The sequence below is a fragment of the Bubalus kerabau genome, chromosome 3, assembly GCF_029407905.1.
Source record: "Bubalus kerabau isolate K-KA32 ecotype Philippines breed swamp buffalo chromosome 3, PCC_UOA_SB_1v2, whole genome shotgun sequence".
NCBI classification, from domain to species: domain Eukaryota; kingdom Metazoa; phylum Chordata; class Mammalia; order Artiodactyla; family Bovidae; genus Bubalus; species Bubalus kerabau.
This window is the reverse complement of record NC_073626.1, coordinates 185,612,947-185,637,655: the sequence shown is the minus strand read 5'-3', so window position 1 is coordinate 185,637,655 and position 24,709 is coordinate 185,612,947. Positions and strand designations below refer to the sequence as shown.

The 24,709-nt window shown below is 39.1% G+C and overlaps 1 protein-coding gene across 19 annotated transcripts in view; it reads right to left on the bottom strand.

Annotated features, from left to right (window-relative positions):
* The window catches only part of EIF4G3 (eukaryotic translation initiation factor 4 gamma 3), a 350,697-nt gene that overhangs the window by 80,789 nt on the left and 245,199 nt on the right, over positions 1 to 24,709 (bottom strand). For all 19 annotated transcript variants that reach the window (XM_055574250.1, XM_055574252.1, XM_055574253.1 and 16 more), the window contains 2 exons: positions 6,012 to 6,100; positions 950 to 1,196 (listed from right to left, as the gene is read on the bottom strand). In XM_055574250.1, the coding sequence (XP_055430225.1) occupies positions 950 to 1,196; positions 6,012 to 6,100 (336 nt within the window). The remainder of the gene's footprint in view (positions 1 to 949; positions 1,197 to 6,011; positions 6,101 to 24,709) is intronic.

The window sequence follows — 24,709 nt, the reverse complement described above, 5'->3', positions numbered from 1 at the left end:
CAAAAATTTCTGACTACAACTCACAGTAAGAAATATAGTGATTTCATGACTTGAACAAACACACATATATATAAAGTTAAAAAAAAAAAACATACATTCCTTAGTGCATGTAACGCACTGACAATTTTTATTCTATTCTTTAACAATGTTGGTTATAACTCCCTAAAATAATTTCACAACCTAGTAAATGGGTTAAAATCAAAAGTTTGAAGAATACTGGTCAAGATTATTTTTGAGGCCCAGTATTTTACATTCAAACCCTACCTCACGCAGAAGTCTCTTTAGATTTGGCGGACTAAGAAAACCATTTCGCCTAACCCCACCTTTCTCCACATGTCCACGGAAAAACTATCCATAAATCTGAAAGTCAACCATGGTTTACATAGCATAGGGACAGAGGTTTAGTGCATTTGATGGTTTCTAAAGGTGAAAGATCCTCTAGAGTTTACCATATATCTAATAGGGCACTTCCACATTGCTGGTGCTTAATAACTTAGTATACTGATTCTGACTTCCTACTGGAGTTCAGCTCTACAGAGTGATTTCCATCAACAAAGTTAGTTCCAGCTTCCTGAAACAAGAAGTATACTATCTCAAGAAACGTGGTTACCATATCTGAAACATCTCTTTCAATTAAAATGAATAAATTAAATTCCTCTTGTCCAATTTTACCAGCCTAGCACTGACTGATTTCCTCTGCCAGCAGCTCTTCCAATGCCAGTGAAACCAGAGTACCAGCCAGCATCAGGTATCACTTCCGCCAACAAAGGACTCTCTGGATTTGCCAGTCAGTCAAGTATGCCTGCTGGTTTATTCTGTAAACATTACACTGTGATGAGCCTCTTCCTTCCATCCAGTATTTTTTTAGAAGGAGGCAACATTTCTCTAAGTTGCAGTAGAGTGAAGAGGAGAACAAAAAACAGACACAGGAAGACAGGGATACACTTACCTGACTTAAATGAGAATGTGGCCCCTTCACCAGAACTATCAGTGGAGCCTGAATTCGCATCTATTCCTTCACCCTCAGAAATACTCTCAGCACCATTACGTACAGGCTCAGCTTCTTCTCCATTTTCTTCCACAGTTTTCACGTTTTTTAGGTCAGAGGGGTCTCTTTCAGGATGAAACCCTTGGCTCATTTTATCCTGTTCAGATTCAAGTATTTTGTCACCTGAAAGCTCCTCTTCAGCTTTAGGCTAAAGCATAAGTGAACACAGAGGTTATATTCTTTTCACTGAGTGTAAATACACATGAAGACACATACTTATCCCCTCAAAAAAGCATAAGAAAACATATCACTCAAGATAAGGATGTCTGTGTTCAGCTTATGGTACTAGAATGGTTAAGTTTATTTAAAACACTTTTCTCATTTCATCTCCTGGGATAAATCAGACAATACCAACGGCGATTGAAATGCTTTAACATGACTAATGAAATCTAAATATACTAAAGTTTAAAAAGGAAAGAACTGTTAATCCCTGGAACTTGACGGACATGAAACAGTCAGAATCTAAATCAAGCACTCCTACCCTCGCCACTAACGCTCAGCAAATATAAAAAGAAACACTAGAGGGTATGTTTTGCGTTGTCCTCTGGCTGTGGAAAAAGGGTTCAATGAACAGTTTAAAGGGTCTAACTCCAACAAAGCTGACCATCGCTCCTTTAACAAGGAGATCACTTGTTGGTTAAAATCTATTTTGTGTATTGGTTCTTAGAATTCTCTGAGATTGTGATCTTATTCAAATCATACTGGCACATATTCTCCCAGGGAGAAATCTGGGTTCCAGTGCATCCTATTTTTAAAAGGCAAAATAGAATTAAACTTATTCATCAGATTATTTCTGACCATCTCAGTTTCAGATACAGCAACAACAAAGTATTTCTTGAGGGCACTGCTGCTGCTAAGTCACTTCAGTCGTGTCCGACTCTGTGTGACCCCAGAGACGGCAGCCCACTAGGCTCCCCCATCCCTGGGATTCTCCAGGCAAGAACACTGGAGTGGGTTGCCATTTCCTTCTCCAATGCGTGAAAGTGAAAAGTGAAAAGGAACTCGCTCAGTCATGTCCGACTCTTGGTGACCCTATGGACTGCAGCCTACCAGGCTCCTCCATCCATGGGATTTTCCTGGCAAGAGTACTGGAGTGAGGTGCCATTGCCTTCTCCGGCACATCAACCATCAAAACTCCTGGAGGAAAAGTTCGCAATGAACTTTAGTCTTTCTTTTTCATTAAAGGAAACACTCTGGAAACAATCTTTTGAAAGAAGCACTCAGAGGAAATAGGAACTTACCACAAATTCCAGTTGATAAATTCACATTAGAAGAGCCAAATTAGAGGCTCTATTGAATTGGCTGAACAGAGGACGGTATTAAAAAATGTCATATACACCAGGAAGTAGTTACCCCAACTGATTTATGAAAAAAATTTTTAAATAGTTGCAAACCCTACTTTGTTATTAAGTGAAATATCATAAAAGATATAATACTAACAAATTTTCTTCTACTAACATCAGATTGAGGACAAGAGGAGAAGGGAGTGACAGAGAACGAGATGGTGGGATGGCATCACTGACTCAACGGACATGAGTTTGAGCAAACTCCCGGGAGATAGTGAAGGACAGGGAAGCCGGGAGTGCTGCAGTCCATGGGGTTGCAAAGATTGGACACCACTCGGCAACTGAACAACAAAACAATCAGATCATGGGGAAAAGACGCTAGATTTTAAAATGTTATCAACAGAAACAGATGGTTTTAAGGCCGTGTTTTCTAAAACAGAAATAAAATGTTCATGCAAACACACCCACACATACTTCCTCGTTCCTCCAACAAGACGAGCATGGAAATCATCAGAAGACAGACAAAAAATCCAACAAAAATAATTGTTGAAAATGATTTATCAATATTTTTATAAAACATGGCAGAAGTTGAGGCGTCTTTTATGTTTTAAGAAAAAACTGATCTACCAAGTTTGAATCATACATTAGCCGCCTCATTTTTTCTTATTCTATATTCAACTATAATCTAAATTCAAAACTTCCCTGTAATACCACCATATGATTAAGTATAGGTCATCAAGATCTTGGGCTTCCCTGATAGCTCAGTTGGTAAAGAATCTGCCTGCAATGCAGGAGACCCTGGCTCGATTCCTGGAGAAGGGACAGGCTACCCACTCCAGTATTCTTGGGATACCCTTGTGGCTCAGCTGGTAAATAATCTACCTGCAATGCAGGAGACCTGGGTTCGATCCCTGGGTTGGGAAGAGCCCCTGAAGAAGGGAAAGGCTACCCACTCCAGTATTCTGGCTGGAGAATTCCATGGACTGTATAGTCTATGGGGTTGCAAAGAGTTGGACATGACTGAGCAACTTGCACTTTCACTTTCTTTCATCAAGATCTTTAATAAATTGGCATGTGAGTCTGCAAATAGTTCTTAAACTTATTACAGAGTAGTATAACCACGTTATACATCATACAGAAATCTTAATTCAGGTCGGGGAAAGGTGAAACAATGCTATTTTAGAGAGAAAAGTTTATTGAGTCATCTTCTCTGTATCTAAAATCAACAACAGATAATCTGTTGGATACAAACAAAGGATGCACTATTGAGAAAGTCCATTTCTAACTGGAAAAAAAAAGTATAAAGAAACTTGGCCCATGAATGACAAACCGTATTTTAGAACACAAAGAATCAGTGAGGTGTCTGAGGTACACTGTTAGATGGGTTATTTCTCAAGGGAATCCATAAAAAAAATAGTTCCATTAAATATTTGATGATTACTTTTCTTTAGCAGGATGGATTTCTATTCAACTAGTTTGTAATTATCTAACCATTCTTGAATTGTTTATCCTGAAAACCAGATTGAAAAAAGAAAGCACTTTATTGGCTAGACTGTCAAAGCAAACATTTTTACAGGAACTTACTAAATAAGAATTTAGTTAACAAAACTGTCTGCTTACTGCAAGAGTTTTTTTATGTGCCAGAAAATCAGACAGACAATTACATATGTAATGATGGATGAAATATCCAAAAAGTTTTAAATATATTTTTAGTTGCCCTGAATAACAATTTTATGATGAATCATCCTTCACACTATCTCTTTAGGTTGTAATTTAAAGAATTTGGTTAAATACTTGCAATGATGTAACAACTCAATATACAACCTAAAATATACTGATCCCTGAAAAACATTCTTTTAAAGGCTGAGAAAAACCTGAGAAAAAGATAGCATGATGATCAATGAAAAATGAAGACAATGACAACCAATATTTATTAAACTACTCTAGTAAATACTTAATTCTAGAAAGACAAGGGACTAGATTTCTGGAAAAAGTATGCGTGCAAATGACCAAATATCTTAGGTTAAGAAAACAGTGACTGGTTCAAAATGAGCCTCAACAATTCTCGTGCATGAAGAGTAGTAATCTAAAGCAGGTTCAGCAAATTATGGACCGTGTGCCAGTAGCGGGCCCTCACCCACTTTTGTACTGTGCGGAGGGAAGGATGTGTTTGTGTACACTTGTAACGTTGGAAAAATACTTCAAAGAAGAATATTTTATGAAATGTGAGTATTACATAAAATTCAAATTTCAATGTTCACCAACAAACTTTCACTGAGACATCGCCACTCATTCATTTACACCCTGTCCACGGTTGCTCTGGGGCTACAGCGGTAGAGCTGAGAAACTGCCACAGGGACCCCAGGTCTGCAAAGCCTGAACTAGTTCCTATCCGGACTGTTACACAGGAAAAGTTCGTCAACCCTTGACCTAAAGACGAGGATGAAAATCTGGAAGCAGAGGAATGGTGACTTACCCATTTAATATTCAATAATGCTTTTAAAAATGCCACAGGGCAAAGGAACATAAAGTATAATAAAAGAAAGTGAATAAATTACAGCTGACTCTAAAGATAAACCCATTTGTGAGCTCTTACAGCCGTACCAGGAATGTATGCGATCCCCCGGCCTCTGGAAGGTATTTTATTCTTTGCAGGAGCAACATTTTCTTGTTCAGCTGCAAAAGGAGTGTAGTAACTATTTGCACCTCTATAACTTACTGCCAATTCGTACCCCCTGGTAACCACAGTGAAATCACACCCGTGAGACAGTTTCGAGGTTGCTATGGGACAACTGTGGCATCAACACAGCATCCTGTAAGAGCAGTGCCCGGACGGGGGGGTAACAAGGGCGCCGTGAGCGCCTACAGAGGGCAAGGCTTACCACCAGACAGAAAGCTTTATAAAACAAATGCATCTAAAGTTATTTAAAAATGATTTCTACATTTTAATGTTATCGTCTTAAACATTCAATGAAAACTGTTTTAATAAAGTAGACATAAGAACTCAAAAAGAAACAAAAAAAGAAAAGTGGAAATTGTTTATATTACTCCTCTTTAAAAGCTCCAGTAGATAACAATAGGCATTGAGATCATAGACTATGAAACTGGGAGAGCACGGCTTGGGACGGAACCTGCCCTTGACTCTTCCTCACAGCTTGTCCGGGACCTGGTGTGCAGTATCCTAAAGCAAAATCCATGCCTTAGTTCAAGCCATATGTGAAAAGTCATGTTACTGGGATGCAGGTTAAGGACAACAGATTCAAACTCAGTTTCCTTAAAATACACTTGATGATTTCCACCAGGACAGCTAATAGGCATTTGAAAAAAACAAAACAAAACCACTTAAAAAAACAAACAAACACGAGATTAGTCTTTACATGTGGAAATATAAGGGAAAATTAACAATACTTATTTTTGCTATTTGAGAAGAGGTATTTTAAAAAAGAAACAAGAATTCAGTGAAACTGAATAAGCGGCCTATAAAAAATTCAACAACAACCTATTAAAAAAAACCTATAAAAAATTCTTTAAATGGATTAAAAAAAAATCAGACTCTGAGCTTGATATATTTGCTTGGAAAACAGTATCTCAAGAAAAAGTTATAAACACACAGTCTTCTGAGAAAACAGCACCACTGTTCTGGAGATGAGCTGAAGATATTTACAGCTGTCCCTTACCTCTGATTCTGCCTCTAACGACTCTTCAGTGGCTCGGGTTCGGTCTTTTGGTTTCTTCCACATCTTTGGTGCAGGTATAGCTGTCTGAGCTGAAATAGAAGAGCAGGCTGCCATTACTTCCCACTGCAAAAATTGAAAATATTAGGTCTAAATGATACCTCTATTCAAATTCAGCAAAAAGAGAGCTTCCTGCACAGTCAGGAGACAGATGGATAAGTGAAGAACTGTGTAACTGTGGCCCAAAGACTGCAATGGCAAATGTCTTAGGCACAAATTGTTCACATCAGCTCATATAGCCTTCAAACAGTAGCCTAAGTTCTTCCTATTTCATGGTTAGGACATACCAAGCCACATAATTCAGTATGAGGTGAGTATCTATATAACAAACTGGGCTACCAGCCAATTCTAGACTTGGGCCTGTTTCTACTGTTAATCGACTATGTGATCTTAAGCAAGTAACACTTTTCAGGTACTAGCATATTCAACTATAAAGTGTAAGACCAAGATAGATGATATCTAAGGTGCCTTTAAGCCATAAAAAGTACTAAATCCCAGATTTTGCTTTAAAAAAGACAGCCAAAGTATACTTTGATAAAGATTTCATTAGCTAGACAGCACTTGCCCAGCACCGAGTTCTCACTTCACATCAATACTGTGGGCCTATCCTTTCAAATGGCTGGGGTGAAAATTAAGGAAGAAATAGGTAATGTGTTTTTTCTGGCTGTGCTGCACGCCTTGCAGGATCTTAGTTACGTGACCAGGGATCGAACCAAAGCATGAGTCCTAACCACTGAACCACCAGGAATTCCCAGGAACATAATTTTTATTGAATTATTCTACTGTATCAGAAGTTCCACATGGAAACCTAAGCTTACGAAGAATTTTTAAAACTTTACTTGGCTTACAAAGTCCACAAAATCAACATTTGGACATACGATTTAAAGATACTTGGGACATTAGAAAGCAAATAAAACATATTTTAAAGGATCCCACAGAAGGCAGTCAGTGGTGCAGAATGGTAAAGAATCTGCCTGCAATGCAAGAGACCTGGGTTTGATCCCTGAGTTGGGAAGATCCCCTGGAGAACGGAATGGCATCCATTCCAGTATTCTTGCCTGGAGAATCCCATGGACAGAGGAGCCTACAGTCCACGGGGTCACAGAATTGGACATGACTGAGTGACTTCAGACAAGACCAGAAGGCGGCAGGAGTCAAAAGCAAGCAGTGAGGTTCTAAGGCAGATGGGAATGGAGGGGAGAGTCAAAGAAAGGCCACTTTATAAATACACAGACTTGACTGAAAGTGAGTGAACACAAAGCTGAAGGAACCATCAAATCTAATTCCTGACAGAAATAAAAGGTCTCACTGAGACGAAACCAACCAATCTCTCTGGGTGATTCAAATCTTTTTTGGAAGAATGGTACAATATAAACACTCACACTGGTCTTGGGAACAAGGAAAAAGAGACATTTAATAATGTTCTCAAAACTATTGCACCATCATAAAAATACTCTGTAAATCTCTTTTATTACCCACTCCTCAAACCAACTTGTCTTTATCCTTCCCTTTACAGACCATATGAATGAGAAAACATTATTAGACCAACCGCTACTCTTCCTTCGCAGCCTACCAAAGGTAAACCATTTTCTCAAAGTATGGAACTCAGATTTTGGTAACTACAGGTGGATTTAAATTCGCTTTTGCCTCAGCCTTATCATGAATATGTATGTTCAAGTATTAATATTTGTATGTGTGATATGTGGTGGTCTCTCTTCATTTTTTATGGATCTTCTGATTTTATATAACCAGTCTGTTTTATGTGCATCCCTCCAAAATGTCTGTGATTAATTCTGCTTTCATAGAATTCTTTTTAAGAATTACAGAGTTTGAGGAACCTGTACATTAAAATTAAAATTTTATTTCATATATACATGAATTCAGCTTTAATCTTCATTCATGGAAAAGGGAAGATCACTTTCTGAAGGATGTGTTAGGATTAAATATAAACTTGGGTATCATTTCCTCTAAACCAAAAAAACCAAAGATGTAGACAAACTTTTCCTTCAAAACTGTATCAAACGAACCCAAAACGTTAAAACATTTCTTCCATGGGTAACATTAACACATTTAATATGCTTTCTTAAAAAGTCAGCTACTTGCACAGCAGGAATTGTTACTCTGTTCAAGCGGCTGAAGTTTTGATCTAAAGTAATAATTTACAAAAAGAGGTGAGAGAAAGCACACACCTCCTTAGGAGATACTCAGTCCTTTAAAAAAGTGGACACAGATACACACCATGTGTCTACTGACTGTGATATACACTGCTTCTTCCTACCTTTATTGATGGAGGGGTGCAGTAACCTCTGGGTGTGCTAGAGTGGGGAGAAGTAGGGGACCAGGGAGGAAGTAAGGGAGGGAGAGAGACAGACAGAAACACCAGCTGCCAGATTTAAAGGACAATTAATACCAAATTAGAAGAAGGGAAGTAAATTTAGGACACTGTCTCAGATTTGTTCTTTCTAGTCCATTTCTGCAAAGAAGGCAATGGCACCCCACTCCAGTACTCTTGCCTGGAAAATCCCATGGGTGGAGGAGCCTGGTAGGCTGCAGTCCATGGGGTCGCTACAAGTTGGACACGACTGAGCGACTTCACTTTCACTTTTCACTTTCATGCACTGGAGAAGGAAATGGCAATCCACTCCAGTGTTCTTGCCTGGAGAATCCCAGGGATGGAGGAGCCTGGTGGGCTGCCGTCTATGGGGTTGCACAGAATTGGACACGACTGAAGCGACTTAGCAGCAGCAGCAGCAGCAGTCCATTTCTGATGCCTATGTCTTAATTAGGCCCTTACTGCTGCCCTGATTTAACTATGACAGAGGCTCAACTCATTGCCTCCAATTCATATTAAATACAGTAATGCCTGAATGATGGCCTCTCTAAATAATTGATTTGATTGGTTGTTCTTTTACTTAAAATATTCCTTAAGGCATCTTCTATAGTGTCAAGCAAAGTTCCTTACAACAAGGCGGTGGTTGTTCAGTCACCAAGTCCTGTCCAACTCTCTGTAACCCCATGAACCGCAGCACGCCAGGCTTCCCTGTCCTTCATTACCTCCGGGAGTTTGCTCAAATTTATGTCCATTGAGTCAGTGATGCCATCCAATCATCTTATCCTCTGTCACTCCCATCTCCTCTTGCCCTCAATCTTTCCCAGCATCAGGGTCTTTTCAAATGAATTGGCTCTTTCCATCAGGTGGCCAAAGTATTTACAATTCAGCTTCAACATCAGCCCTTCTAATGAACACCCAGGACTGATCTCGTTCAGGATGGACTGGTTGGATCTCCTTGCAGTCCAAGGGACTCTCAAGAGTCTTCTCCAACACCACAGCTCAAAAGCATCAATTCTTTGGCACTCAGTTTTTCTTTATAGTCCAACTCTCACATCCATATATGACCAGTGGAAAAACCATAGCTTTGACTAGACGGACCTTTGTTGGTAAAGTGATGCCTCTGCTTTTTAATACGCTGTCTAGGTTTGTCATATCTTTTCTTGCAAGGAGCAAGCCTCTTTTAATTTCATGGATGCAGGCACCATCTGCAGTGATTTGGAGCCCAAGAAAATAAAGTCTGTTGCTGTGTCCACTTTTCCCTCATCTATTTGTCATGAAGTGATGGGACCAGATGCCATGACCTTAGTTTTTTGAATGCTGAGTTTTGAGCCAACTTTTAAACTCTCCTCTTTCACCTTTATCAAGAGGCTCTTTAGTTCTTCGCTTTCTGCCGTTAAAGTGGTATCATCTGCATATCTGAGGTTGTTAATATTTCTCCCACAATTCTGATTCCACCTTATGATTCATCCAGTCCGGCATTTCACATGATGTACACTGAACAGAAGTTAACTTTCTCAATGCTTCTTGTCCTGCATACAGGTTTCTCAGGAGGCAGGTAAGGTGGTCGGGTAGGAATTCAAATTTGTTGACTGAATAAATAATAGCAGCTCTCTGTTAAGGAGGTATTATTGACATTCCCAAGACATATTCTTTTCCCCTGCCTTGCATTAAAGCACCACAGGGCAAGAGACAATCTTGCATGAGATTCATAATTACCTGAATTTAGAGATGTCTAATGGAGCCTCCCCAACTTTCCATAAGAATTCAACTCTCAGAGGAACACTGATTTTCTACTTCTTTAAAACAGAGAATGTTGTTGCTGTTTACTGTCTTTAGTTGTGTCCAATTCTTTCATGACCCCATGGACTGTAGCCTGCTAGACTTCTCTGTCCATGGGATTTTCCAGGCAAGAATACTGCAGTGGGTCGCTCTTTCCTTCTCCAGGGGATCTTCCCAACCCAGGGAATCAAACTTGTGTTTCCTGCATTGGCAGGCAGATTCTTTACCACTGAGCCAGCCAGGAAGCCCCCAAAACAGAGAATAAGAAAATTCAAAGAAAGAAAAGCTATGATTTCAAGATTTTTGCTAATTTTTATATTACTGGATGGAAAATGTTTTCCTTCAGAGCTCTTTTTATGAAATGACTAATATAAAGTCTGAAAAATATTGGGGATATAGACAAGTTTAATCACTAGGTTTTAATAAATAAATGGAACTACATCAACTAAAAAGTTTCTGCACAGCAAAGGAAACCATCATCAAAGTGAAAAGGCAACTGACTAAACCGGAGAAGGTATCTGCAAATCACGTATCTAATAAGGGGCTAATACTCAAAATATATAAAGAACTCAAACACATCAACAACAAAATCCCAACCAAAATGATTTTAAAAAATGGGCAGAGGATCTGAACACGCTAGATATACGTGTTTTCCCAAAGACGATATACGGATGGCCCACAGGCACATGAAATATGTTCTGTATCACTTATTATCAGGAAAAGGCAAATCCAAATCACAAGGAGATAGCAACCGTAGCTGTCAGAATGGCTACTATTGAAAAGATGAGAAATAACAAACTCCGGAGAGGATGTGGAGAAAAGGGAACCTTTGTACATTGTTGTTGGGAGTGTAAATTCTTGCAGCCACTACAGGAAATAGTACAGAGATTCCCCCCAAATTTAAAAACTGAACTACCACACAGCCAAGGTATTCCATTTCTGGGTATTTATCTGAAGAATATGCAAACACTAATTTAAAAAAATATATGCACCCCTGTATTTAATGCACCATATGCAACAGCTTAGATATGGAAACGACCTAAGTGCCCATTGATGGCTAAATGCATAAAGAAGATTCGGGGTGTGCATTCATGTGCACACCCACACAGATACACACCCACACAGACACACACACGCACACACACACACACACACACAAATGGAGCACTACACAGCCATAGAAACAATGAAGGCCCAGGTGGCTCAGTGATAAAGAATCCGCCTGACAATGCAGAAGACACGGGGGTCAATGCCTGGGTTGGGAAGAGCCCCTGGAGGAGAAGATGGCAGTCCACCCTACTATTCTTGCTTGGGAAGTTTTATGGACAGAGGAACACGGTGGGCGATAGTCCACGGGGTCGCAGAAGAGTTGGTCATGACTTAGCAACTAAAGACAACCATTTGTGACAACAGGGATGGACCCTGCAGGTACTGCGCTAAGTGAAGTAAGTCAGATGGAAAAGACAAATACTGTATGATTTCACTCACGTGGAATATAGAACAGACAAAATAAAAACAAACTCACAGACACAGAGCACAGGTCAGTTGTTACCAAAGGGGAGAGGAGGAGGGAAAATGGGTGAAGGGAGTCAACCCTATTGTGATGGAGCGTTACACAGACTTGGGTGCTGACTACTCGGTAGTGTATGCAGATGCAGAACTATAAATTTGTACGCCCAAAACTTCCACAAGTAAAAAGAAAAAAAGGGGGGGATACTTTACTACTGGTAAGGGAAGGTCCCAAGTACATTGTCACAGGGTTGTATATAAACAGTAGAATGTTACAATAATGGAATTTGCAGTGAGAGGCCCCACTCTATATACCCACTTTTTTTTTTATATTTTTAATTACTTGGCCGCACCAGGTGTTAGCTGCAGCACACAGGATCTTCAGTTGTGGCATGCAGTTTCTTAGCTGTCACATGTGAGATCCAGGTCCCTGACCAGGAATTGAACCAGGGTCCCCTGCATTGGGGGAGCAGAGTCTTAGCCACTGGACCACCAAGGAAATCCCCAACACCCACTTCTAATCCCTTCTCATTACTGTCTCCATCCCCTTCCAATATTTTTCCTTTTTTCCCCCACAACAGCTTTGAAATGCTAAAAGTCACAGTAAATTATTCTGATTATATCATATTCAAGAATTCTGTCTAGAGTTTTTGAGGATGGGGATCTTATCCTCTCCATTTTTCTGCCATAGATCCTTGTGAGAACCAAGGTAATTTTGATGATTTATTTAAGAAACAGGGGCAGAACACAGAAAAAAAAACCCAAGTGAGAGAAGGATTACGTTTTTACAAAGGAGACATAAATAACTGGAAAAGAATTACAGTGATAAATACGCAAGAATGATAGGCTCACTGAGAGATGTCTGTCAAACAAAAGAAACACTAGAATGTAAGTCAGTCAGGGTTTCTTCAGTCTTCTGAGGTGCTGCTATTTGATACGGATAGATGGATTGATATTTATTCTCCCCAGCATCTGTTAATTCATGGGGTCGCAAAGAGTCGGACACGACTGAGTGACTGAACTGAACTGAACTGAGCATCTGTTAAAATAAGGCTCTCTGCTCTAGGACTGCTTCACAGAAGCTGAAATAGTATAAGCAAGACTCCACAGGACCTAGCACTGAAACCAAGAAGTAAGTATAATAAAAAGATGAGTCTAGACTTAAATTCCACCAAAATATACATCTACAACACAATTAAAAAATTTTTTACTTCCAGTTTTAACATTAAATACCATCACAGTAAGAATCAAATCATAGGTGTATTGATTTTATTGATGTTAATCAATAACTACTTTTCGGTTTTATGATTTTTTCCCTATTATTCCCTGTTTTCTATTTTTTATTCTCCCTATTATCTTTATTATTTCCTTTGAGTTTACGTTTGCTTTCCTTCTTTTTTTACTGTAAAATTTCAGCTTTACTGATGTATAAACGACATATAAAATTGTAAGATATTTAAAGTGTGCACTGTGGTGATTTAATATATGCACACACATACACTGGAAAGGATTCCTCCATCTAGTTAACACATCCATCATCTTATATATTTATCTTTTTTTTCTTGGTAAGAACACTGAAGTTCTATTCTCTTGGCAAAGTTCAGGTATACAATAGTTATTAACTACAATCACCAAGTTTTACATTAGATCTCACACATTATTCATCTTATAAAATTTGCTCATTTAATAGTTTCGTCAGATGGAGGTTGACTCAATAATTTGAGACCATTTTCACTTCTAAAATGGTCATTTAGTGGTGTCAACTGCAGCCTGAGTACTATACTGGTAGTGTGGTAGGGAGAATTACATACTGCCGCAGATATCCACATCCCAGTCCCTGCCTTGTGAGTATGTTACCTGACATGACCAAAGTGCTTTTGCAGATGTGAATAAGTTTAAGGGATCTTGATAGTTCAGTTCCGTTCAGTTGCTCAGTCGTGTCCAACTCTTTCGGACCCCAGGGACTGCAGCATGCCAGGCCTCCCTGTCCATCACTAACTCCTGGAGCTTACTCAAACTCACGTCCATTGAGTCGGTGATGCCATCCAACCATCTCATTCTTTCGCCCCTTCTCCTCTTGCCCTCAATCTTTCCCAACATCAGGGTCTTTTCAAATGAGTCAGTTCTTCGCATCAGGTGGACAAAGTATTGGAGTTTCTGCCTCAACATCAGTCCTTCCAATGAACACCCAGGACTGGTCTCCTTTAGGATGGACTGGTTGGATCTCCTTCCAGTCCAAGGGACTCTCAAGAGTCTTCTCCAATACCATAGTTCAAAAGCATCAATTCTTCAGCACTCAGCTTTCTTCACAGTCCAACGCTCACATCCACACATGACTACTGGAAAAACCATAGCCTTGACTAGATGGACCTTTGATGGAAAAGTAATGTCTCTGCTTTAATATGCTGTCTAGGTTGGTCATAACTTTTCTTCCAAGGAGCAAGTGTCTTTTTATTTCATGGCGGCAGTCCCCATCTGCAGTGATTTTGGAGCCCCCCAAAATAAAGTCTGCTGCTGTTTCCACTGTTTCCCCATCTATTTGCCATGAAGTGATGGGACTGGATGCCATGATCTTAGTTTTCTAAATGTTAAGCTTTAAGCTTTTAATGTTTTCACTCTGCTCTTTCACCAAGAGGCTCTTTAGTTCTTCTTCAAGGAATCTTGACAGGGAGATTATTATCCTGGAGTAACCCAATGGATCCAATGTAATCAAAAGGATTCTTTCACGGGGCGAGGGGAAGGAGGGGAGGCAGGAGAACTGAACAGGTAAGAATATGCTATGTTGCTGGCTTCCAAGATAGAGGAAGGGGCCCCAACGCAAGGAATATATATGTATGTCTGAAAGATGGAAAAAGAAAGAGAACAGATTCTCTCAAAGAGCTTCCAGAAGAAACACAGACCTGCTGATATCTTGACTTTCAGTGCAACCAAGTTTGGACTCCTGAGCTCTCAAATTGTGGTGATATGTCATAGCATCAATAGGAAAAGGATACAACCATGAATTCTGACTTGCATTGTGGTTAGGTCAGATAATATACCTGCTTTGACTTGAATCCTTTTAAATTTATTAAGTCTTGTTTTATGACCCACAATCTGGTCTGTCTGGGCAAATGGGACATTGGCACTTCTGCATCTGCTGGTCAAGCTGGTTGTGTTGTTCAGGCCTTCTCCAGCCTCAATAAATTTCTGTCTACTGGTTCCTTCAATTATGTTTTCTAATTAAGTCAATTCAATGTCACTACTTTTTAATAATGTGAAATGCAGTTAAATATATTAAATAATTAATGATTTTGTATGCTAATTTTAATAGTCAGTCATAAATCAGTTTTGATTATTTTTCTCCTCAGTACAGTCATATATATTCTCATGGTTTCAGTGGTTAATTCTTACAAACATTTGAGGAAGAAACAATATCAATTCCATGAAACTTTCACAATAGTGAAGAAGAGGGACTACTTACTCATTCATTCTCTGAGGTCAGCACCACCATTTACCCAAATATAAAAATACCAGAAAACGATATGCCAGTACCATTTAAGAACTTGATGCAAAAAAACTACATAAATTTTTAGTAAGTCAAATTCAACAATACATGAAAAGAGAAATACCTCAAGACCAAGTTTTACCTTAGGAAAGCAAAGCTGGTTTAACATTCAAATGGAAAGTAATTAATAAAGAAAAAAGAAGACTACAACTGTCTCAAGAAATGGAGGAAAAGAACTGACAAAGTCCACCATGTATTTCTGATAGAAATAACAAATTTCTCAGCTAATCAGCAAGAACTTCTTTCATCAGACAATTCAAAATCCTACAGCTAACATCATAATGGTGAAAGACTTCTAGAAAGCTTCCTGAGATGAAGAAAAGGCAAACATATCTACTCTCACCACTCAACACTGTGCTGCAGGCACTAGCTAGTGAAAGTCAAGAAAAAGGAACAAGCAGTGCATGCAGTTAGATATGGAGTAAAACTGTCTTTCTTCACATGTGACATATTTATGTAGAAAATACAAAGAAAATCCTTTGGATTTTACGAAAACGCTGATAATTTGTGAATTTTAGCAAGCCTGCAGAATATGAGTAAAAAAGTCTCCTGTATTCTCATATTTAGTTGTGAAAAATAAAAACTGAAATAAAAATACCATTTACAGTAGCCATCAAAAGACATGAATCTGACAAAATTATAAAACCTCTGTGTATTAAAAATTTCAAAACATTCCTGACTGATTTAAAGAAGACAGACTTACATGTCAAAACGTATCATGTTACTGTGTCAGAAGACTCAATATTGTAAGATATCAATTTTATCTATAGATTCAACACAAACCAAATCAAATATCAATAGGTTTTACAGAGAAAAAACTGTAGGAAAAATCTGACTCTAAAATTAACAAAGAAAAGCAAAGGACCTAGAATGGCCAAAAAAAATTTGAAAGTGAAGACTAAAGTTGAAGGACTTAATGCTAACTGATTTCAAGGGTTATTACAAGCCTCAGTAATGATGACAGTGTGGTACTGGTTATCAACAAAGCCAACTAGATCAACAGGAAAAAAAAAAAGAAAGAATTCAGAAACAGACCCATATATAACATGTAGAACATATTTTTGTAAGTTGTAAAGGAAATAAACCAGAAAAAGAATAGCCTGAAATTCTTTTACATTACTGGTGGGGATATAAAATGGCATAAATACTTGGAAAGTATTTTGCAATTTCTTAAAAAAAAAAAAAAAAAAACTAACTCCAGGAGTTGGTGAAGGACAGGGAAGCCTGGCATGCTGCAGTCCGCTTACATACGATTCAGTCATTCCAGTCTAGTTATTTACTCAAGAAAAATGACAGCATATGTCCACGCAAAGTTTTAAACATGATGCTCACAGCAATTTTATTTGTAATAGCCCCAAACTGGAAACCACCCAAATGTCCACCAATAAGTGAACAAATTGTGGTACATCCATAATGTGTCAACAGTTTTTAAAAAATGAGTTGCTATCATGTGCTACGATATGGACATACTTGATGTGTACAAGAAACCAAACAGTTTATGAGTTCTGATTTCATTTACGTAAAATTCTAAAAAATGCAAACTAATTTATAGTGATGGAAAGCAGCTCAGTGCTTGCCTGGGGACTGAGGTGAGGGTAGTGCAGGACAGGAGGATTTACAAACAGGAGCAAACTTTCTGAAGCAATAAATATGTTCATTATCTTGATGGTTATAATGGCTTCATGAGTATATACAAATGTCAAAAGTAATCAAATATACTTTAAATATGTATACATTAATTTTATATCAAATATCCTTCAATAAAGGTGTTAAAGTAGTCTTGGTTTCTAAAGTAAATAAAACATAAGCATATTTATGAATGTTACAAATCTGAAAAATGACAGTGTTTTTAAAGACTTAAAAAACAGCATAGATAGTATTCTTCCATTTACGGAAAGAAACAGAAATCTATAGACCCAAGTAATTGGATTCCAAGGGTCTTTTTTCTTCATCTTAACTTTTGCTGCTTTCTACATTTTAATTTTCTTCTTTTCAAAAACACCAAAAATACCTTTTGAAATAAATATAAAGTAATATCCCTTTCTAGCAACTAGTGAGTTCTAGTTGCCTCAGCTGAACAGAGTGAACAAACTCTGGTATACAGTCTGCCATACGTTATGGCTCACACAAATAATCATGATAAAACACATAGGTTTATTTTAAATGTTTAAAAATGGGGTCAAACTATACAAGTTACTTTGCAAAATGCCTTATTTTTCTCTTAACTTATTATGAAAACCTCTCCAGGTTATGACACAGCCCTGTCTCATTCATTTATCAGTGACATGATACTCCACAGCATATATATATACCATTGCTCTTGAGAAGACTCACATTTTTTGCTCTTTTTCTTGCTACAAAACCCACTTCTAAACTTCTAAAAGTACCTATTGGTACTTTTACTTCCTCCTTGCTCACCTCCCCAAAGCACAAACACATAAGCATGCATATTAATAGATACTGCCACATTTCATTCCAAAGGTAAAAGTAATTCACATTCCTACCACACATACATGAGTGCTGGATTTCTTCCATTCTCATAAGTATTGATATTATATCTGCCAAATTAACAGCTAAAAATGGTATCTCAACAATCACTAGTAAGGGTGAGCATTTCTCCTATTTTAATTGACTATTTCATCCTTTACTCAATATTTCATTAGATTGTTGGTTTGTTTTAACCTGCATATACTCCATAAACAGATTAACCTTTAACACACCGTTGCCTTGTAATTTTATTTTGCCCCAAAATTCAAAATGTTATTGCAATTTTATAATGAATTTTATGTAACGAATACGTATTATGTTTATAAACAATATCAACAAAAATGCCATGAAAAAAACACATCTATTTTAATAAATTCAAAACAAAGGACAGGAAAAGTCTTCTTTTTTGATAATGTCTCAAATATTTATCAGTGGCCCACTTTATAATCCAAAGGCTTTGAAATGGATTCATTTGATTTTTAAATAGCCTCACAATCTTTATGACCATATCCTTTTCTAGTTTAATATGTTTCTGAGAATATTAAAGCTAGAAATTTAGCTTTTACCTTATAGTCAAAAGCAATTTCACCAGTTGTAAAAATTTTACTAGTAACCCCACTTAACACACCTTTGCTATTCTATACAATCAAAGACTTGGAACAAATTGAGAATGCATTATTTAGGATCTGAGCTCTTTAAAGATAAGAACTGCATGTTATTGGTCTCCTTTATATATCCAGCATCTAATACAGTACGGTGGTGGTGGTTTAGTCACTAAGTCGTGTCTGACTCTTGCGATTCCATGGACTGTAACCTGCCAGACTCCCCTGTCCATGGGAATTCTCCAGGCAAAAATACTGGAGTGGGTTGCTATTTCTTTCTCCAGGGCTAATACAGTATATACCCATCTAAAATCTATTAATCAACAAATCCCCTGCAATCAAAATTGAATTGAAAGTTAATGACTCTCTACAACAATAAACACTGTTTTGGTCTTTTTGTGTGTTCAAGCTGGTTTTAGAAAAGGCAGAGGAACCAGAGATCAAATTGCCAACATCCGCTGGATCATGGAAAAAGCAAGAAAGTTCCAGAAAGACATCTATTTCGGCTTTATTGATTATGACAAAGCCTTTGACTGTGTGGATCACAATAAACTGTGGAAAATTCTGAAAGAGATGGGAGTACCAGACCACCTGACGTGCCTCATGAGAAACCTATATGCAGGTCAGGAAGCAACAGTTAGAACTGGACATGGAACAACAGACTGGTTCCAAATAGCAAAAGGAGTATGTCAAGGCTGTATACTGTCACCTTGCTTATTTAATTTATATGCAGAGTACATCATGAGAAACGCTGGGCTGGAAGAAGCACAAGCTGGAATCAAGATCGCCGGGAGAAATATCAATAACCTCAGATATGCAGATGATACCACCCTTACGGCAGAAAGTGAAGAGGAACTAAAAAGCCTCTTGATGAAAGTGAAAGAGGAGAGTGAAAAAGTTGGCTTAAAGCTCAACATTCAGAAAACGAAGATCATGGCATCTGGTCCCAGCACTTCATGGGAAATAGATGGGGAAACAGTGGAAACAGTGCCAGACTTTATTCTTTTGGGCTCTAAAATCACTGCAGATGGTGATTGCAGCCATGAAATTAAATGACGCTTACTCCTTGGAAGGAAAGTTATGACCAACCTAGACAGCATATTCAAAAGCAGAGACATTACTTACTTTGCCAACAAAGGTCCGTCTAGTCAGATCAGATCAGATCAGTCGCTCAGTCGTGTCCGACTCTTTGCGACCCCATGAATCGCAGCACACCAGGCCTCCCTGTCCATCACTAACTCCTGGAGTTCACTCAGACTCATGTCCACTGAGTCAGTGATGCCATCCAGCCATCTCATCCTCTGTCATCCCCTTCTCCTCTTGGCCCCAATCCCTCCCAGCATCAGAGTCTTTTCCAATGAGTCAACTCTTCGCAAGAGGTGGCCAAAGTCTAATCAAGGCTATGGTTTTTCCAGTGGTCATGTATAGATGTGAGAGTTGGACTGTGAAGAAAGCTGAGCACTGAAGAATTGATGCTTTTCAACTGCGGTGCTGGAGAAGACTCTGCGAGTCCCTTGCACTGCAAGGAGATCCAACCAGTCCATCCTAAAGGAGACCAGTCTTGGGTGTTCATTGGAAGGACTGATGCTGAGGCTGAAACTCCAACACTTTGGCCACCTCATGCGAAGAGTTGACTCATTGCAAAAGACTCTGATGCTGGGAGGGATTGGGGGCAGGAGGAGAAGGGGACGACAGAGGATGAGATGGCTGGATGGCATCACCGACTTGATGCACATGAGTTTGGGTGAACTCCGGGAGTTGGTGATGGACAGGGAGGCCTGACGTGCTGCGATTCATGGGATTGCAAAGAGTCGGACATGACTGAGCAACTGAACTGAACTGTAATACTTCCATTTCAGAGATCAGGCAACTGAAATAGGAGAAAGTTAACTAAATGGACCCATCCTGGAGAGAATAAAGGCTGGAGCTACAATTTATTTTCTTGGGCTCCAAACTCACTGAAGATGGTGCCTTGCAACCATGAAATTAAAAGACGCCTGCTTCTTGGAAGAAAAGCTATGACAAACCTAGATAGGATATTAAAAAGCAGCGATATCTCTTTGCCTACAAAGGTCTGTATAGTCAAGAAAATGGTTTTTCCAGTAGTCATGTACGGATGTGAGAGCTGGACAATAACAAAGGCTAAGCACTGAAGAACTGATGCTTTCGAACTGTGCTGGATAAGACTCTTTTGAGTGCCTTGGACAGAAAGGATATCATCAAGCCAGTCAATCCTAAAGGAAGTCAATCCTGAATATTCACTGGAAGGACTGATGCTAAAGCTTGAAGCTTCAACATTTTGACCACCTGATGCAATGAACTGACTCACCGGAAAAGACCCATTTGATGCTGGGAAAGTCTGAAGGCAGGAGGAGAAGGGGACGACAGAGCACGAGATGGTTGGATGGTATCACCAACTCGACAGGCGTGAGTTTGAGCAAGCTCCAGGAGTTGGCGATGGACAGGGAAGCCTGGCGTGCTGCAGTCCATGGGGTCGCAGAGTCGGACACAACTGAGCAACTGAACAACAGCAGCAACTAAGACATAGATACAACTTCAAAACCTTTGTCCTCCCAATACAATACTCTGCCTCTCAACTCTACTTCGTTCCTATATTTTCTCATAAATTCAACTTCATTTTCATTTTGCTTGTCTTTTGTTTTTGCAACAGGAGGGGATATGGAGATAAACAAGGGAGGGGATACTGAAGAATGCTGTTTGCCTGTTAGCCCTAAGCGTCATATGTCATCAGGAAAATAAAATAATAAAGTGTCTCTAAGATTTGTCCCTTGGACTGCAAGGAGATCCAACCAGTCCATTCTAAAGATCAGTCTGGGTGTTCTTTGGAAGGAATGATGCTAAAGCTGAAACTCCAGTACTTTGGCCACCTCATGCGAAGAGCTGACTCATTGGAAAAGACTCTGATGCTGGGAGGGATTGGGGGCAAGAGGAGAAGGGGGCGACAGAGGATGAGATGGCTGGATGGCATCACCGACTCGATGGACGTGAGTTTGAGTGAACTCCGGGAGTTGGTGATGGACAGGGAGGCCTGATGTGCTGCGATTCATAGGGTCGCAAAGAGTCGGACACGACTGAGTGACTGAACTGAACTGAACTGAACTGAAGGTTTGTCCCGAGCTCAGCAGAGGACAGGACATTATACAGTTCTGCTAGCAATGAGAAAAAAAGATGATTCCAATGAGACCATTACTCCATTTTCTAGGTCTCCGAATTCCATTGTAATGCTCATCCTACAATGTCTTGGGCATTTTTTTTTACACTTTAAAAAATGCATCTGTGCCACTTCTACCATGATCAAAACAGACTGCAATTAAATTTGAGGCAAATCTAGTGATGATAAAAAAAGTGTCAATCACTACAACACAGATACATAATTTGAGAATAGACTATAAGTAGTAATCTTTCCGTCTACTAAATACTTTTCATCTCTAAATACCTTGAATACCATCAACCCAGATTTAAAAAGCCTCCCATCAGTGAGTCCACATGGCCAGTGCTCTGTTAAGTGCAGAGAAGCCTACTGAAAGCTTATTCTGGGAGAAAAGAAAGAAAGTGAAGTCACTCAGTCGTGTACAATTCTTTGTGACCCCACAGACAGCAGCCCACCAGGCTTCCCCATCCCCGGGGTTGTCCAGGCAGGAACACTGGCGTGGGTTGCCACTGCCTTCTCCAAATTCCGGGAGAGGCCACTACAAAAAATAAAACACACCTTCACAGATGTGATCGCTTATCCCTCATCGTCACCTTACCCAGCCTCTTTAAGAGGCTCTCTTTAAGATCTCTCTTTAAGATCATCAAGTTCCCAGGAGAAAGTCATCTCTGAGCCCCAGAGGTCAGCAGAGGGCCTGTCAGATAGTAAGTACAAACTGACACTGCCTGAACAAGTGAAATAAAGCTATTAACCAATCCAACCCTGCATTTCTACCACACACACTTAGGTATGAATATATCAGGGTCTCCTGACACATTATTTTTATGTCACACGTCTGTTATTTCTTGGCTTTCTATGACAGTTCTTTCCTGTGTTCCAAAATATGGATCAGGATATACTGTCAAAAAGCATTTTAAGTTACAATGCATCTAAATATAAATTCAAACTTTAGAGACACTCTGGAGTCTATTACGGGAATTTAAAATGTCAGCATCAATTTCTTCAAAGTAGGTTGCTCAAAATTTGTTGAGTTGAATCATGTGTGTGTATGCTCAGTCGCTCAGTCATTGTCTGATTCTTTGTGACTCCATGGACCACAGCCTGCCAGGTTCCTACGTCCATGGAATTTTCCAGGCAAGAATACTGGAGTGGGTTGCCATTTCCTTCTCCAGGGAATCTTTCTGAGCCATGGATCGAACCCATGTCTCCTGTATTGGCAGGCGGTTTCTTTACCACTGCGCCACCTAGGAAATCCCTGAGTTGAATAATTGCTATTGCTAAGTCACTTCAGTCGTGTCTGACTCTGTGTGACCCCACAGACGGCAGCCCACCAGGCTCCCCCGTCCCTGGGATTCTCTAGGCAAGAACACTGGAGTGGGTTGCCATTTCCTTCTCCAATGCATGAAAGTGAAAAGTGAAAGTGAAGTCGCTCAGTCGTGTCCGACTCTTAGCGACCCCATGGACCCCATGGACTGCAGCCTTCCAGGCTCTTCCATCCATGGGATTTTCCAGGCAAGAGTACTGGAGTGGGGTCCCAAGTCTTAAATGTAAATAAGTGGAATTTTTAAATACTCTCCCTTCTGAAAAACTGACCTGATACAAATGGTATAAGGAACATATACAAAAAAATAAATTCTTGAGGGTTATTTCCATTCTTCTGATACAATTATTATTTTGATTACTGTAGACTTCATTTATAACATGTATAAGAAAGCTATGCATTTAGAGGGTCATAGCATGATTTAGTAATGTGATTGTACAACTTATGAAATATCCTTGTAAAGTGCAGTATCACATTTCAAAGGAAACATCTCCCTAAATGATCAAAATATAGAATTACGTGTTTCAAATATCACTCAATTCTTGTTTGGATTCTGTGTTTAAAAATAATAACTAGCAGTAGCTAATTTATGACAGCTCTGGGTCTTCTAGGTAATTGGTGAATGAAAACTACTAATGGGGGTGCTAGGTTCTAAAAATCTTAACAGTTTTTTGATGGTATCAAGTATTTCATTGACTGCGGAAAGCTGCCATGTAAATAATGACCTCTTTTTCATTTTTTAAACGCTTTTCTAGGTACTAAGTTACAGCCTAGCATGGATTTTGGAATCAGTAGAGACTTGCAGAAAGAGTTATTAACTAATGGGCGGGGGATGACATCTTCTATGCTTTTGTGGCCCCTCATTAGCTATTTAAGGTGACTGCATTTAACTCTAACCCCTGCCATCATTTGCCTCTTTTGTAGACTGTTCATTTATATGAGTATTATATTCATTCCCAATATAAACTGAGTATCCACATTACTAGAATTTACATGATTTTAAATTATGAGAGGAAATACAGTACGGAGAATGCACTAGTGGTCGCCTGTGCGGAACAGGAAGGCAGCAGGGGCAAGACAGTGGCTAAGAGGTTAAGAAGCACAAACTACTATGTACAGAATAAATAAGCTACAAGGATATATTACAAAGCACAGAAAATATAGCCAACAATTTATAATAACTTTAAATGGAGTATATTCTTTAAAAACACTGGTTTACTATGTTGCACACCTGAAACTAACACTGTAAATCAACTCTACTTCAATGAAAAGTAAAAATAAGTAAATTTTTAAAATGAGAGACAATATAGGTAAGCGGTTATGAGCTCCAGAAATCGAGCTATGGCTGAATGTTGGCTCTACCATTTACTTACTAACTATATAACCGTGAGCAATATTATTTCATCTGTGTCTTGGTCTCCTCTTCCATAAAACAAGATACTACATCAGTGTCTCTTTTGCTGTCTCGTATACAGGGTTATCGTTACCATCTTTCTAAATTCCATATATATGTGTTAGTATATTGTATTGGTGTTTTTCTTTCTGGCTTACTTCACTCTGTATAGAACAGTCTTTTGGACTCTCTGGAAGAGGGAGAGGGTGGGATGATTTGGGAGAATGGCATTGAAACATGTATAATATCGTATATGAAATGAGTTGCCAGTCCAGGTTCGATGCACTGGGATGACCCAGAGGGATGGTACAGGGAGGGAGGAGGGAGGAGGATTCAGGATGGGGAACACGTGTAGACCTGTGACGGATTCATGTTGATATATGGCAAAACCAATACAATACTGTAAAGTTTAAAAAAAAAAAAAAACAACAACAAGATACTACAGTTGTGAGCATTAAAGAAGTGAAGTAAAACAGTTACTGGCATATAGTAAGCAATTAAC